This window comes from Lampetra fluviatilis, chromosome 25, assembly GCF_964198595.1.
Source record: "Lampetra fluviatilis chromosome 25, kcLamFluv1.1, whole genome shotgun sequence".
Lineage (NCBI taxonomy): Eukaryota > Metazoa > Chordata > Hyperoartia > Petromyzontiformes > Petromyzontidae > Lampetra > Lampetra fluviatilis.
Genome location: NC_136299.1, coordinates 1,081,684 through 1,096,028, shown reverse-complemented (window position 1 = coordinate 1,096,028; position 14,345 = coordinate 1,081,684). Strand labels below are relative to the sequence as shown.

The 14,345-nt window shown below is 47.1% G+C and overlaps 1 protein-coding gene across 2 annotated transcripts in view; it reads right to left on the bottom strand.

Moving 5' to 3' along the window:
* The window catches only part of LOC144941643 (aldo-keto reductase family 1 member B1-like), a 40,468-nt gene extending 27,804 nt beyond the window's left edge, over positions 1-12,664 (bottom strand). The window contains exons 1-4 of one of the 2 annotated variants that reach the window (XM_078867988.1): positions 12,602-12,664; positions 3,170-3,248; positions 2,067-2,222; positions 530-646 (exon numbers count right to left, since the gene is read on the bottom strand). In XM_078867988.1, the coding sequence (XP_078724114.1) occupies positions 530-646; positions 2,067-2,222; positions 3,170-3,241 (345 nt within the window). In that variant the 5' untranslated portion in view covers positions 3,242-3,248; positions 12,602-12,664. The other variant, XM_078867989.1, reaches the window with a different exon arrangement.
* Between the last annotated feature and the right edge of the window lie 1,681 nt (positions 12,665-14,345).

Sequence of the window (14,345 nt, the reverse complement as noted above, 5' to 3'; positions counted from 1 at the left end):
GTGGAAAGTTTGCATTCCTATGGTGGGGAGTACTGTGCTGCCTTCTCCAGAGTGGTGCTTATTTTATCAACCCGTGAAGAATAATGGGATTGACTCAACTTCCAACCTGGATTTGAACTCGCTGCTCACTTTGCCGCTGAGCCAGCTGGTAGAAAATGACTGCTGGTTTATACTAAAAAATGTAATTGTTCACAAAACTTGCAACTTGGAATGAGCATGAGACTTCCTGTGTGTCAGCAGGCCCCTCCCTCTGTACACCCTTTCTCTGACCTCCCAAATTCACTCTACTGCAACAAGCCAGTGATAGGTTGTACACCCTGGTCATGATCGTATTCCCTCTTGCCTTCAGTACACATTTATTGTGCTATTATTTGTACATGTTCAGTCTTAGACACTGGCAGTGTCCATAACCAGAGGCCTGCCAGGATCGAACCGTAACACAACAAGCGGTGAACACGCATGACTGCTGGATCATGTCACCGCTCACATCTGCTGTCACTATGCACTTCTGCATATTGCGTGGACGCACCTTGAAACCCATAGGCCAGTGCATCAAGTACAGGTCCAGGTAGTTTGTCTTCAGGGCCGCCAGCGTCTGGTCGCAAGCAGCTCGCACTGCAGAGGGGTGATGGAACGTGCTCCACAGCTACCTCGCACCATACAGCACATCACCCCACACCACAACAAGCTTTGATAAAAGGTAATTTATTTATATACGAATTTAAACAAATGGTGATGATGCCAATACACAGGACAGGAGTGGTGGAGATGCGCCGGTATACAATGTACTCCACACCGGCACTTCTATCATTCGAATGTGTAAATGATGAAAAAACCCATCATTAGAGACACATCCTATTCCTATACTACGATGTTTCTGCAGGAGAAAAATAGCAGTGAGTGCAAGTGTGTGTGTGTATGTAATTGGATGTGTCGGAGAATGAGAGAGTGTTCGTGAAGGTGAGGGGCTATGTGAGTGGGGGGGCGCCAGTGTAGCGGTAAGCGCGCTGTGGCAGAAATCGGTGACCCGAGTTTGATCCCTACTCACAGTGAACATCGGTGATGAACATCTAAACCTGTCCTGGGCCTCCCTAGGTTGACTCGGCCTTAAATGAGTGCCTAATGTGGTGTAAACATCAACACTGGAGAGATAAAGGCGGCCGGGGGTGGTGCTGGCCACCCAACTCCCCCCTCCCCCCCCTTTGTGCCATGTTGGCCTATATTAGCACTTGCCCCAAGTATGTTAAAGTCTATATGGGGTATCTTTGCCTTTTGTGTGAGGGTCAGTGTAAGAGGGTGGGTGAGTATGACGGTGTGTGAGGGTCAGAGGGTGTGTGCAACTGAGTTTCTGCGCGTGGGCTGCTGCAGGATAAATGGGTTTCATGCTGCCCATTATACACTTCTGTTTGCACCACTGATAGTGAGTCACTAAAATGATGCATCTCCCAGAATGCACAAGTAAAAAAACAGATAATTGTACAGCACTTTAATGGAGGCATGTTAATTCACTAATGATTTCCAATACTGCGTGGTTGCTTCTGAATTGTGAATAATAATTGCTAAAATACAAATTATTACAATATATAATGGTCTCTCCTACAAGTTTAAGATAATTAAATTCAAATATATGCCCCAACTACAGGCCATGGAAATGTAGAATTTGACTACATATCACAAATTTTATTATCACAATTGTTCACGCAGAAAAGCCTCAGCAAGTCTCATAATTCTTTTTAACGAGGGTTCTGCCATGTTTTTCATTAGGAGGCAATGTTACTTTGTGCAAACCCAATTAAGTATATTGCAGGTTGTTTTAGCATTAGGATATTTGGGTCAATACTAGTTACAATGTGTTTTTTAGCTATGTGATGGAACAGGAGAACCTGGATGAACCCCAAGAGATAGAGAACATAAAAAACTCCATGTAAAAAGGTGCCCTAGTCGGGAATCAAACCCATGCCCTTCTTGCCGCAAGGCACGAGCGTGACCACTGCACGTCCACCCCTCTACTGCCCATGTGCAACCGCATGACAAAACCATGTGCCACATCTGTATTCGACACATACCTTGCTCGTGATGAATATTTGTGAACGAGGCACCCCAGAGCCCTGGACGCTATTCCCAACCTCCTCTTCATTCACATACACGTGTGCACAGTCCAGGTGCCGGTAGCCGGCCTCAAGTGCAGCACACACAGCTGCATACGCCTCACCCTTTTTTGTCTGCAAAGCAGACACACACATACAAAAATACATACAAGGAGCAAAGCGTGAAATAGCAGATACGCACTGCCATAGAGAACACAGAGTAATCTCATTAAATGAACACCGAGACATTGGTGCACATCTCATGTTTACAACCCTGAGCCGGGGGCATAATTCGACATTCCTATGGTGGGGCGAGTCTCTCCATAGGACAACTGTTGACTGCCCCACAAAGTGGAACTCATTTTATCTGCACTCAAAGGATGAAGAGCCAAATGAATCCCTCAATCGGATTAGAACTTAAAACTTTCCAATTGCGAGCCGCTCACTCTGCAGCAGAGGCACCCGATAATTTCTTACCGGATATAACTGCAAATAAATAATTATACATTACTAACAAAGTGTCATGAAGCTTGAATGTGGGTGTGGTGTAACGCAGTGTGAATTGGGGTGTGGTGTAACGGAGTGGGAATTGGGGTGTGGTCTAACGGAGTGTGAATGCAGGTGTGGTGTAACGAAGTGTGAACTGGCGTGTGGTGTAAGGGAGTATGAATTGGGGCGTAGTGTAACACAATGCAAACTGGGGTGTGGTGTAACGAAGTGTGAACTGGCGTGTGGTGTAAGAGAGTATGAATTGGGGCGTAGTGTAACGGAGTGTGAATTGGGGTGTGGTATAATGTAGCGTGAATTGGGGTGGTATAATGGAGTATGAATTGGGGTGTGGTATAAGATTGTGAATTAGGGTGTGGTGTAAGAGATTGAGAATTTGGGTGTTTTGTAACGGAGTGTTAATTGGGGTGGTATAATGGAGTGTGAACTGCAGTGTGGTTTAATGGAGTGTGAATTGCGGTGTGGTGTAATGGAGTGAGAATTGGGGTGTGGTGTATTTGAGTGTGATTTTGGGTATGGTGTAATGGAGTGTGAATTGGGGTGAGATGGAACAGAATGTGAATTGGGGGTGTTACCTTCCAGGTGCCGAATCCCACCAGCGGCATGCGGCACCCCCCACGTAGCGTCACGTAGGGTAACCCTGCCATATCCAAACTGCACACAGCATCATCCATTACCACTTTGCCACAGAACACATCTCAACTCATGTGATACTGTGCACAGGATCATCTGCAACACAAACCAGGGGACACACACGGCCCCACACAGACTCTAGGATTCTAGAGATAAGCTACAGGTCGCAGCAGCACATTTGACAGCAAAATACAAAGATCCCCCATATAGCCTTGAACAGACTGTTGGGTCAAGTGCTGTTAACACTGCACAAGAGTTTGTGGTGTGGCCAGTGCCACACACACCCGTTCACCTGTCTCCCTAGTGCTGATGTTTATACTGCATTGGGTACTCATTTAAGGCTGAGTCGACCTAATGGAGGCCCAGCACCAGTTTATATATTTGTCATTGATAATGGCTAAGTGGCAATGGAACTCAGGTGAATGGGTGTGTAGCGTCGTGCGCTAACGGTCCTGTTGTCCCTTATGGTAACAACAATTGCCAATCACGCAACCAATATTTTTGTATTGCACAAAAAGTCCAATTTAGCCAGTTACCCAGCGAGTTGGCAAGGGAGATACATAGTGTATCAGCACAGATCACAATAAAGCATCAAAATTATATGTACAGAACGGCATTCACCAAAGGAACAACACGTCAGAGATATGGTTAAAAAACCAATAAAAACAATATTTCTAGATTTGAAAAACAATATTAACAAAATCAAGAGGCATATTACACCAAAAACAAAGCAAAGGTGAGAGATGACCGCAAGGCAAAGTGAACATGATCGAGCGAATAAAATAACCATCACGGGAATTGGAAAATAACAACAAATGCTTTTTGGGTACAGGTGCAGCATCCGAACTGTGCATTCTGAGCTTGGAGTGATATGAAAAGGTGGAGAGGGTGCCGAGTCTAAGCTGAAAGCCAAGGGCATTGTAGTAATGTGGAGCAGTAGCGTGGAGGGAAGGACATATCGCCAAACCCAGTAATATTTTTTGTAAGAACAGGCAGGTACTTCTGAAGTTGCGGATGGGAATTTTCAGAGGAAGGAGGTCCTTTAGATATATTGCCTATTTGTTTAAAAGGACTTTTAGTATAAATATAGCTTATGGGGGATCTCTTCTGATGCCAACGGGGGACAACTTGGAGGCAATAACAGTCGTTCCTCGGTCAACAGTGATATGGGTTTACGGTTTTTCAGTTAACGTTATGCCTCGCATAGGACCCCATGGTTTTGACTAACGTTAAAATGTTGATTAACGGTACATTTACGTTATGCAAGTGGGCACACATTTCGCCCAATCCGAGCGCTCGTAAGTGGGCTGAGAATGCCCTCAGCCAATCAGCGACAAACTTTTATGATCCGTTCAGACCTCAACTGGCTTTGTTTACATTATCTTTTCTGTTTTGGCAATTATTTTTTTTCATACATAAATTTGATTAAGTTATTTCGGTTACCACTGTATAGTGCTTGCAAAGATGTGTTCTACAGGGGGTGTCAAGGACAAAGTGGAGGGGACGAGTGACGAAATGGAACGAGACATATTTAGCTGCCATAAATTTCCACCTGATAAGCCACTTCGTTGAGCTTTCATTTATGACCAGGTCACTTCTGAAAATGAGCTACATAGCTCAGTGGGCCTTATCTAGTAAAATAAAGTTTTGTTTTAAGTTTTAGAGTGGTCTCGGAGACTAGGAGGTCGATGATGTATTAGTGAAAGATGGGGAGGATGGTGCGCTTTCGGTGGTAATAGTTACCGGGTACTGTATGTGGCCGTGTCAGTACAATCACAGACGTTCCTTCAACTCTGCACATAATGCTTTTCTTATTTTATTTGTACAGGGATATATATGTGTAGCAACATCGCTGCATGTCGCTGTGTGTGGCCAGCCTGGGAAAGGCACACCATGCAATGTTATTGCCACCACGGACACCAGTGATTGGGGATGCAGTACCGGCCCTCGCAGGGCTCGGGCAGCAATGACCGACAATCAAGTCATGGCACCACGCTCTATGTGCAGTGCCAGCCCCTACAGGAAGGGGGCGAGAGTGCCGGCCTCGGAACAGGTTGTAGGGGGCCATGGCACTCTGGTTGACCCCAGAGGGCACGGGACCGGAGGTATCTACCCGGGGACCCCCAAAGGGGGGGCTGGGGGGACCACGTGTCCAGTGGAGAGCCTCCTCAAGAGTTCGAGAAGGGGGTCGTGGCTAGGGGCGGAGCGAGCCCCGCCACACAGGATAAAAGCCGGGTTCCTAGTGGGACCGGCTGCTGTTGTCTTCATGAAGAAATCTACGTTCTACGCCAAAAAAGGATTCTCCAACACATGGACCCGGACCTGAGTTGGGGTCGGGTCCGTTGTAGCTAACTAGTGTTAGAGTAGCTTGACTGGTGGTCCACCACCATAGGTTATCTGGTAAAGGGGCAGTTACCCCTTTGTGTTAATAGTGTTAGTGTTAAGGTTAATAAATGTGTTGCCTCAATTAGTAAGCCTGAGTCTCCGTCTGTACCCACTACATATGTATTTCCAGCTCCCCTGAACCTTGCGGATAATGGGGTTCGTTCACAGCTAACAGTGATGGACATCAGCGACATGTAAATTAACACATTTATGCAGATGTAAAAATTCTGAGCAATTTCTAGCTCAAATGAGCAGAGGTGGTGCTCGGTACCCATTTACAGCCCTCAGCCAGTGAAAAAACCTCAATATTGCTATGGCAAGGGTGAGTCTGTACATTGTACCACTGCTGATTTCCCCATAAAGTGGTGCTCATTTTGATGATGGCCCGAGTGTGCCACCAATCAAGATTTGAACTTGCAACCTTCTGATTGCGAGTTACCCGCACTCGCGCCGAGCCACCCTTCCACGGAATGCATAAGTAGGCACTTCCGTATGCATAAACATTCAGTGTGTTGTACAGGTATGCCTCTCTTAGCAGAGTACGACACACATCACCTAGGTCCTAGGGGGTGTGCGACATGTGACCGCACAGCACGCCACCACGAACTGGGGGGAAGGAAACTGCGAAATCCAAGTCTCATTTTGTCTCCTTACAGGTGGTTGTCAAATGATCACATCTTGTCAAAAAATGCAAATTTCTTTATAACTACAGTTGATCATCGATCCGGCTGCCAAAACATTATCCGGCGGTCCTAGGCTGATCAGGCGAAACCGGCAAAACCTCTCTTCAGGCCGTAAACAGTCCGGCGGTCGTCACCATGTGCGTGACATAAAAAGTAGCTATGCTTGATTTCAGTGTTAAATATTACATGCAGTATTTTATGCACGACATACAACTTAAACAATGAAAATACTGCACTATATAGATTTATGACTAATAAGTACAGTAATAAAAACTGAAAATATACAGTACAATCTGGCGAAAAGTGTGCGTGTAATTCGGCATTCACTGGAGCACCGATCTAAAAAGGCTGTATCAGTCCGGCGATCGTCAAATCCATGTTGTTGAAACAAGAGCGTAGTAGTACGTACATCACCCCATGCACAGTCTTCCAGATTGGAAAGGTAAATCCGGTACAATAAATACTGCAACTTTTTACAGGAAAATATATATGTCTAATTGTACGTTTATTTATGCCAATTCCATATCATAAATATATTCAATATACAAAAAAAAACGTATACACATCACTTGAAACATGTTATATAAGAATCTACAAAAATACATTATTTTAAATAATGATTGGTGATTATCCGGTGTTTTTGAAAATGAATTGCTGGAATATATTATGAGATGCTACATCAATCTGTTGACATGTTAAATGTTTCGTGTCACAATGAATTAGTGTAGTCACGGTATGTTAGTGATACGGTATGTTAGGGTCACAGTGTGCGAGCTTGTCACGGAATGTTAGTGTATCACAGAATGTTAGTGTCACAGGATGCAAGTGTGTCACAATGTGAGTGTGCCACAAAAACAACCCCTACCTCCTCGTGGTGCCGGACGGGCAACACTGTCGTGGACAATGCTGTGGGGGGGAGGGCGAATTCCGATTGGCCTTTCCCCTCATGGCGTTTGTAACCACCACAGCGGCCATATGGGGGCTCTGGACAGGTGCGAGGGGCTGGTAACCCCTCCACCTTCAATTAATTACCATTAAACCACGAATAAATGTTTTTATTAATAAGTTCGTGCCGGAGGCCCCGGGGGGACAGGCGTCTATGACGTCTCCTGGCCAAACCCCATTTGGCGGAGCCAGAAAATTTAATTTTTAACCTCGGGGTTCCTCCAGAAACAACTAAAAACCACTACGAATGGCCACGTGGAATGTTCGAACGCTCACTGCGGAGAAGAGGCTGCCACTCCTCTGTCGGGAGCTGGACCGGTACCGCCTGGATCTCTGTGGTATTCAGGAGGTCCGGTAGACCGGCTCTGGCTAATGCCACCATGAGGGGTGGAAGTCCTCTACTCGGGGCAGGAGACTATCAAACCAGTCCCTCCAGAAAAACGCGATTATGCGATCACAAGATTCCACGCAAAATCAGCCAAAGTCCGCATATTTATGCGGGGGGCGCGTTTTTTCAAATACGCCGCACTTTCGCCGCATAAATTGCAGATTTCCGCGCACAAAATATGCGGGCTTGCATGATTTCATAATCCCCGCATTTTCGTTGCAAAAAGTCACATATATCTTAGCAGAAAGTTGAAAAATGTTGCGTTTACTTCACACAAGCGTAGCCATTTCCCCTGTTGCCATGGGAACGTTATGAAGTGACGTCACTCATTACGCGCCATCATTGAAAAGCTGCAAACCCCGCGATGCCAATGAAACCATGATGAAGAGTTTATGCAACTTTACAGTTGTAAGATTGCACTTTTTTGTTAGTAGTATGTAAATTTACATTACTGTAAGACTGTACTGTTACTGTATTGCTTACATTACTGTGCACTGAAAACACTTATTTTAACAGAAGATGTCTGTTTTGTATAGCTACCTCTGTAAAACAGGAAGCACACATTATATTTTTTAATATTTTATTTATTAATTTTTACAGAAGTTGTAGCATATTCATTTTGTAAAGCTACAGAACTTGTTCGACTCAATGTTTTTTAAGTTTGAGCCATCTGTTTGTTAAGGTCTGAAATAAAACAAGATGAGAACTTAAATATTCCCAGCACTTTCTGTGATGTAGTATGCTTGCTTATCATAGGAAGTAATAAGAAATGACTCTTTACATTAAAGTAGTAGCCTAGTGAATAGGGTGTTGGGGGAATCACTTTTTTTTCTCTTTTTCATCAAACCGCAGTTTTTGCAAGTTCCCGCAATTTTTGCAAGTTCCCGCAATTTAATCGCATAAAATTGCATAAATATCCCGCATATTCCATCGCATTTTTTAAGAAAACGTGCCGCATAATCAATGATTTTTGCCCGCAACAATCACCAAAAAACTCCGCGTTTTTCTGGAGGGACTGTCAAACAACAGGGAGTGGCTCTTCTTCTGAACAAAAGAATGAAGAGAGTGTGGGAGCGTGGCGGTGACATGTGAGAAGCTGTAAGCCCCAGGTTACTTTGGGCTCGCCTTCCCATCAACTGGAGGTGAGGAGTGGTGGTCGTGGTTACTTATGCCCCCACCAAAGACGAACATCCGTGGAGGGATGCAAGCAAGGCCGATGAGTCAGATGCCTTCTATGACCTGTCACAGGTGCTCGCTAAAGTGGCCCCTTGGGATAGAGTCATCTTGTTGGGTGACTTCAATGCCCGAGTTGGTCATGATGCTGGCACCTGGTCGAGAGTGATTGGAAGGCATGGGCCAGACCAGCTCAATAACAACGGTAGGAGGCTGCTAGATTTTTGTGCAGCCCATGGGTATGCATCCACACAACATCATGGATGCATTCCAGGTCCAAGCAAGAACATCTGCTGGACTACATCGTGACAGATCAGCGGATGCGGGCCCATGTCCTTGACACCAGGACCTACCATGGAGCTGATATGCCCTCTGACCATCGACTTTTCATCTGTAAGATGCGCCTGCCATTCTTCCACTCCGGCCGTGGGTGTACACCCAGGACCCCATTCAAATCTAAGGTGGCCTGGTCTCAGCTAGCTGATGAAAATTGCAAGCTAGAATTTAATCATCGCTTGCGGCTGGAGTTGGCATCGTCCCCCACTCCGCCAGATGTCGAGGGTAAATGGGCGAGGTTTAGGACTGTGACTCAGGCAGCTGCAATGGCTGCTTTGGGTACGTGGTCCAGACCTCCCCAGAGACCCTGGCTGACAAAGGAGGTGTTCAAGCTGGCTGACAAAAAGCGACAGGCCCACTCTAATCGTCTACAACATGCCACGTCAGAGAATGAGGAGGCTTACCGCAGCCTTCGCTCGGAGATTCAGAGAGCCGTGAGGCGCTGCAAGGATGGGTGGTGGTCACGGGTTGCTGAGGAGATGGAGTCTGCCTCAATAGCCTGCGATCACAAATCGCTATTTAACTCCATCAAAAAAGTAACCTGCAGCGTCACACCTATTACCATCATTAGGGGAAAAAACCGTGATCCAATCTCCGACCCCCAGGAACAGGTTTGCAGATTTTCTGAGCATTCCTGTGAAGTCCTGGGGGAGGGGAAATCCCTCGACATGACCCTGCTGAGGCTGCGGTGCCTCAATTATTGGAAGAGGAAGTCACCCCCTGTGAGTGGCTGGCTGAGATGCCATCTATTGAGGAAGTACTAAAGGCGATCCAGAGTCTGAGACCAAGAATGGCACCGGGCAGAGATGATCTCCCAAGCGAAATGCTGAGGGAGGGTGGCGTTTGTGCACAGACTGCCCTACATGGTATCATAACAACAGTCTGGAACACTGGACGGGTTCCACAGGATTTGAAAGATGCTCTTGTGGTCCCCCTCTTTAAGAAGGGGGACCGCACAGACTGTAACAACTACAGGGGCATCTCATTCCTCAGTGTGCCTGGAAAGGTCCTGGCAAGGATTATTCAATATCGCCTTGGCAGGCACGCTGAGGAGAGGCTTGCGGCGCCCCAATGTGGTTTCAGGAAAGGGCGGTCCTGCACAGATGCCATATTCTCTGTCCGTTTGCTACAGCAGAGGTGTAGGGAATTCCAACAAGACCTACATCTCAGCTTTATTGACCTGGGTTGTTCTTCGTGCTTTCGGATTCCCTGACCCTCTGCTCACAATCATTAAGGACCTTCATGATGGTAAGCACGCCCGGGTAAAACCACGTGGCCGGGAGTCGGAGCCATTCCCTGTTCATCTTGGGGTGCGACAGGGTTGTCTCCTCTGGCTCCAACATTATTTAACATCTTTTTCGACCGCGTAGTTCGTGAAGCCTTTGATGGCTGTACCAGAGAAATTTCCATCTGGTACAGATACAATGGGAGGCTGATCGATTGCAGTACCGTATGTTAGTGTCACTATATGTTAGCATGTCACAGTTTGTTCGTGTCACGTGTCAAAGTATGTTAGTGTCACAGTATGTTCGTGTCACATTAAGTTAATGCGTCACAGTTTGTTTGCATTACAGTATGCTAGTGTCACAGTAAGTTAGTGTTACAATGTGTCACAGTAAGTTAGTGTTACAATGTGTCACAGTAAGTTAGTGTTACAATGTGTCACAGTAAGTTAGTGTTACAATGTGTCACAGTAAGTTAGTGTTACAATTGTAGGGGTGTTAGAGAGAGAGCCCGTTATGCATGGCAGCTTATGGCAAACAAACACAGTGGGCGGGGCTACATGAGTGCACGGGGAGGTGCTCTCTACGACGTCCGCGCCAGGCACCCCGGGGGGGGCCGGGGGGGGCCCCACCCCTCAGCGGGGGGTTGGGTATAAAAGGGGATGTATCGGAGGGCTCGGGGTTCTTGTTAAGCTAACCAGTGAAGACTGAAGACGTCTTAGCTAGAGCCCTGGACTCCCCTGGTTCGCCGTCCTTATCAGGGCCGAACAGGACCGAGCCAGCGGCGTGGTCCCGAGATCCAGAGCTGGTGCTCTTGTCAGCGCTGGTCTGGGACTCAGGGTACCGGGCCCGACTTACCAGTGTCGGGCCAAATAGCCTCCCCTAGCCCGTTAGAGGAGGACTAGGAGGCAGGCTAGGAAGTAGCTAGCGCGTGTATCCCCAGCTAGCCGGGTGAGGGGGCCGACACCCCCTCTAGTGTTGTATGCCAGAACCGTGCTGTGTGAATAAAACCCGTGTGCCTCCAACTCCGGCGTCCAAGAGTCGTGAACTCTATTACACAATGTGTCACAGTAAGTTAGTGTTACAATGTGTCACAGTAAGTTAGTGTTGCAATGTGTCACAATATGTTCGTACATAAATCCCTCACCAAACACGGCGGTGAGGTTTCTGAAAACCCCCGTGGTTAGCAAGACGAAAGGCTGATGGAAAATAGGGGGTTATGTTCCGCGGCCGCGGTTAACATAAACACATTCCTGCGGAGGGAGCTGGTAGGAACGTTGGGTTGCTCGGTCATTGGCCAGGGTCAACGGCGGCGTGGTGTATTCCGCAAATATGCCCGACTGTGAGGGCGGGCACAAGCCGGCGTGAGTAGGTTAAACATTGAGTTTTATAAGGGCATCACGGAGTGACCAGCCCCTCCCCACCTAGCCCCACCCTCCCAACCCAGCCCCACCCTCCCCTCCCCACCCAGCCCCACCCTCCCCACCCAGCCCGACCCTCCCTGCACGACGGACGGATGGACACAATAATCCCCTGTGGGCTGGTGTAACCAGGAGGTTCCTCCCAGTATAATCGAAGCCTAAGCATCCTATGCATTCAGTAAACATGACAAATATGTAAAGTGCTGTATCACACACTGTATTAACAAAAAATAACTGTATTAATAGTGAACAAAATTAATTACATTTAATATTGTTAGGTGAGGGGGGTGTTATAGGATGAGGTGGCTGTCCCCCTCCTCAGAACTCGTTTCTCTAAAGACAGATCACCCTCCTCCTTCCCTCCTTGCCCTCGTCACATGACGCTCACCCTCACCGCCAGCTCGACGCTTAGAGGCCACGATGAAAGGCCAACATGAGTAATGACAGTCGACACTGTCACGAGGCTACATAACACGAGAGCACTGCTACTGCTTTGACGCGAACAAGCACGGAGCGTGGTGGGGACACGGCTGGAGATTTGAAATCGCGGGCATCGCAAAACCAAACCGCGGTTGCGCGAAACTGCATACCGTGTTTGGAGAAACGGTATGCGTAAAATGATGCATGGATACTCTAAACAGTGCTTGGCAAAACTCGTCGCTGTATTGCGTTGTGCTGTTACAGTACGAGATATACAGTACCATACAGTACCTGTGTTGCCGTGGGTTATTTACTCTGCACGGAGAGGGAAAGGAAGGAGGAGTTGAGGAGAGGGGTAAGTCTTGCTGGACTGCAGAGATAGGGGGGAGAAGGCGCTCACCTCGCGTCACGCTGCGGCAACTTCGGGCCCTGGCGACAAAACGAGAAGTGGAGCCGAGTCACGTGACGCGGAAAGAGGGAGGGGGGAGACGGGGCGGGTCAGGGGTCAGGGGTCGAGAGAAAGGGGGGGTGTGACTGAAGTGAGGAGAGAAATTGTGATTTTGAGAGTTCGAGTTGAGTCTGTTTCATTTGTTACTTGGACGATCCCGTTTAGCGAGTTACCCGGCTATATTACAAGGGGGATCCGTGGTGCTTGAGTTCAAATAACAAAACAAAGACGAAAGCATCAATATTGCAGAGAACGATTCCACAGGAGAATAAAAAAACTGCAAATATAATGAGAGCATGAGCACCAAAAAACTGAGTGGCACGTGCAAGCATGCTATGTGTTTTTGGTGAAGGGAGAGAACTAAGCTGTAGATGAGCGACAAGTGTAAAGCCTTTTTAGCAAAAAAAGGTTTAGCAAAACGAATGTTTCATTCTAAATTCGGAGACACTTATGAGGCTACAGGACGGAGATAGAGGAACTAAGTGTATGGCAGAGGAGGTGTAGCCCCCCCCCCCCCCCCCCTATATTCTGCGAGATCCACTCACTCAGTCTTTCCGGCACTGAACCCGGACAAAATATGGAGACCAAGCTCAGCTGCAAGAACACTGCTTTATTAACACAAAAACTGCTACAACTACATGTGTCGAGTGTCAATAGGGAATTGCTAATCTTGAATGACAAGTTGCATCAGGGCAACAATAAAAAAAATACACTCCACACCCAAACAATATATCCACCCACCATAGCAGTGCACATGGTTACAGTCCCTAGCTACTTGTAGTTCCTCTGGAGAACACGCGTTGCCGGGGCACAGCGTGACCATGTTTACCATCTGTCTTATTATTCACGCTATTACCGATACTACAATGAAGCCCTCAGATATTACTCATACAGAAGAAATAACACCATCCGGAATGCATACTCATTTCTACAGTGGTATAAGGACCCCTTTTAGTGCCAATTTGATTACCGTTCACTTCTCAGGAACGCATTTTGAGTGCTAAGCGAGGTCTAAGTGTCGAGCTGAAACACACGTCCGATAAAAACGGTTTCGGCTAGGTTTTCCTGTACTGCAACGTTAGTGTACTCAAAAAAGATGTTCCTATCTAAGTCCATGGGCTGCAACTGGACAAGAGAATTTAGATCCATAATATAGGTTGTTTGGGTTAGATCGCTTAAATATAAACGTGTCGTTAAACCCACCACCACCCGACAGCCAATTAATAAGGTTTGTCACGTAAACAGAACAGACAGACACACACACATACACCAGACAAACAGTCACAATCAAAAGGACAGTTGTTCCATCGTGAGAGGAAACCGAACAATCACAGGCCGAGGAGCAAAATCAAAGCAATTCCGGTCCTTTGTGAAAAGACGAGATGGAGGCGAAACATTTAGGATATAGCAAAGCCGAACCACCCAAATCAGTTTTGCAACGGCAAGCTCCGGGGTATGGTCCTCAAAATCAACCATGGGTGTTGAGTCTTGCAGAAGAGAGGGGCGATGTGTTGCTAAGTGTCGAGTTCTGAGCTGACAGACGGAGTATCGCTGAAAGTTGTATTCTACATTCATCCTTATGTTTTGAGTCGCTGGCAGCGTCAAGGACTGCGAGAAGTTGTATTGTACTCAGCTATAATAGTTGTGTAGTGCCGTAGATGGGCCACACTTACCAGCAGTGGTGGACAGGGCCCAT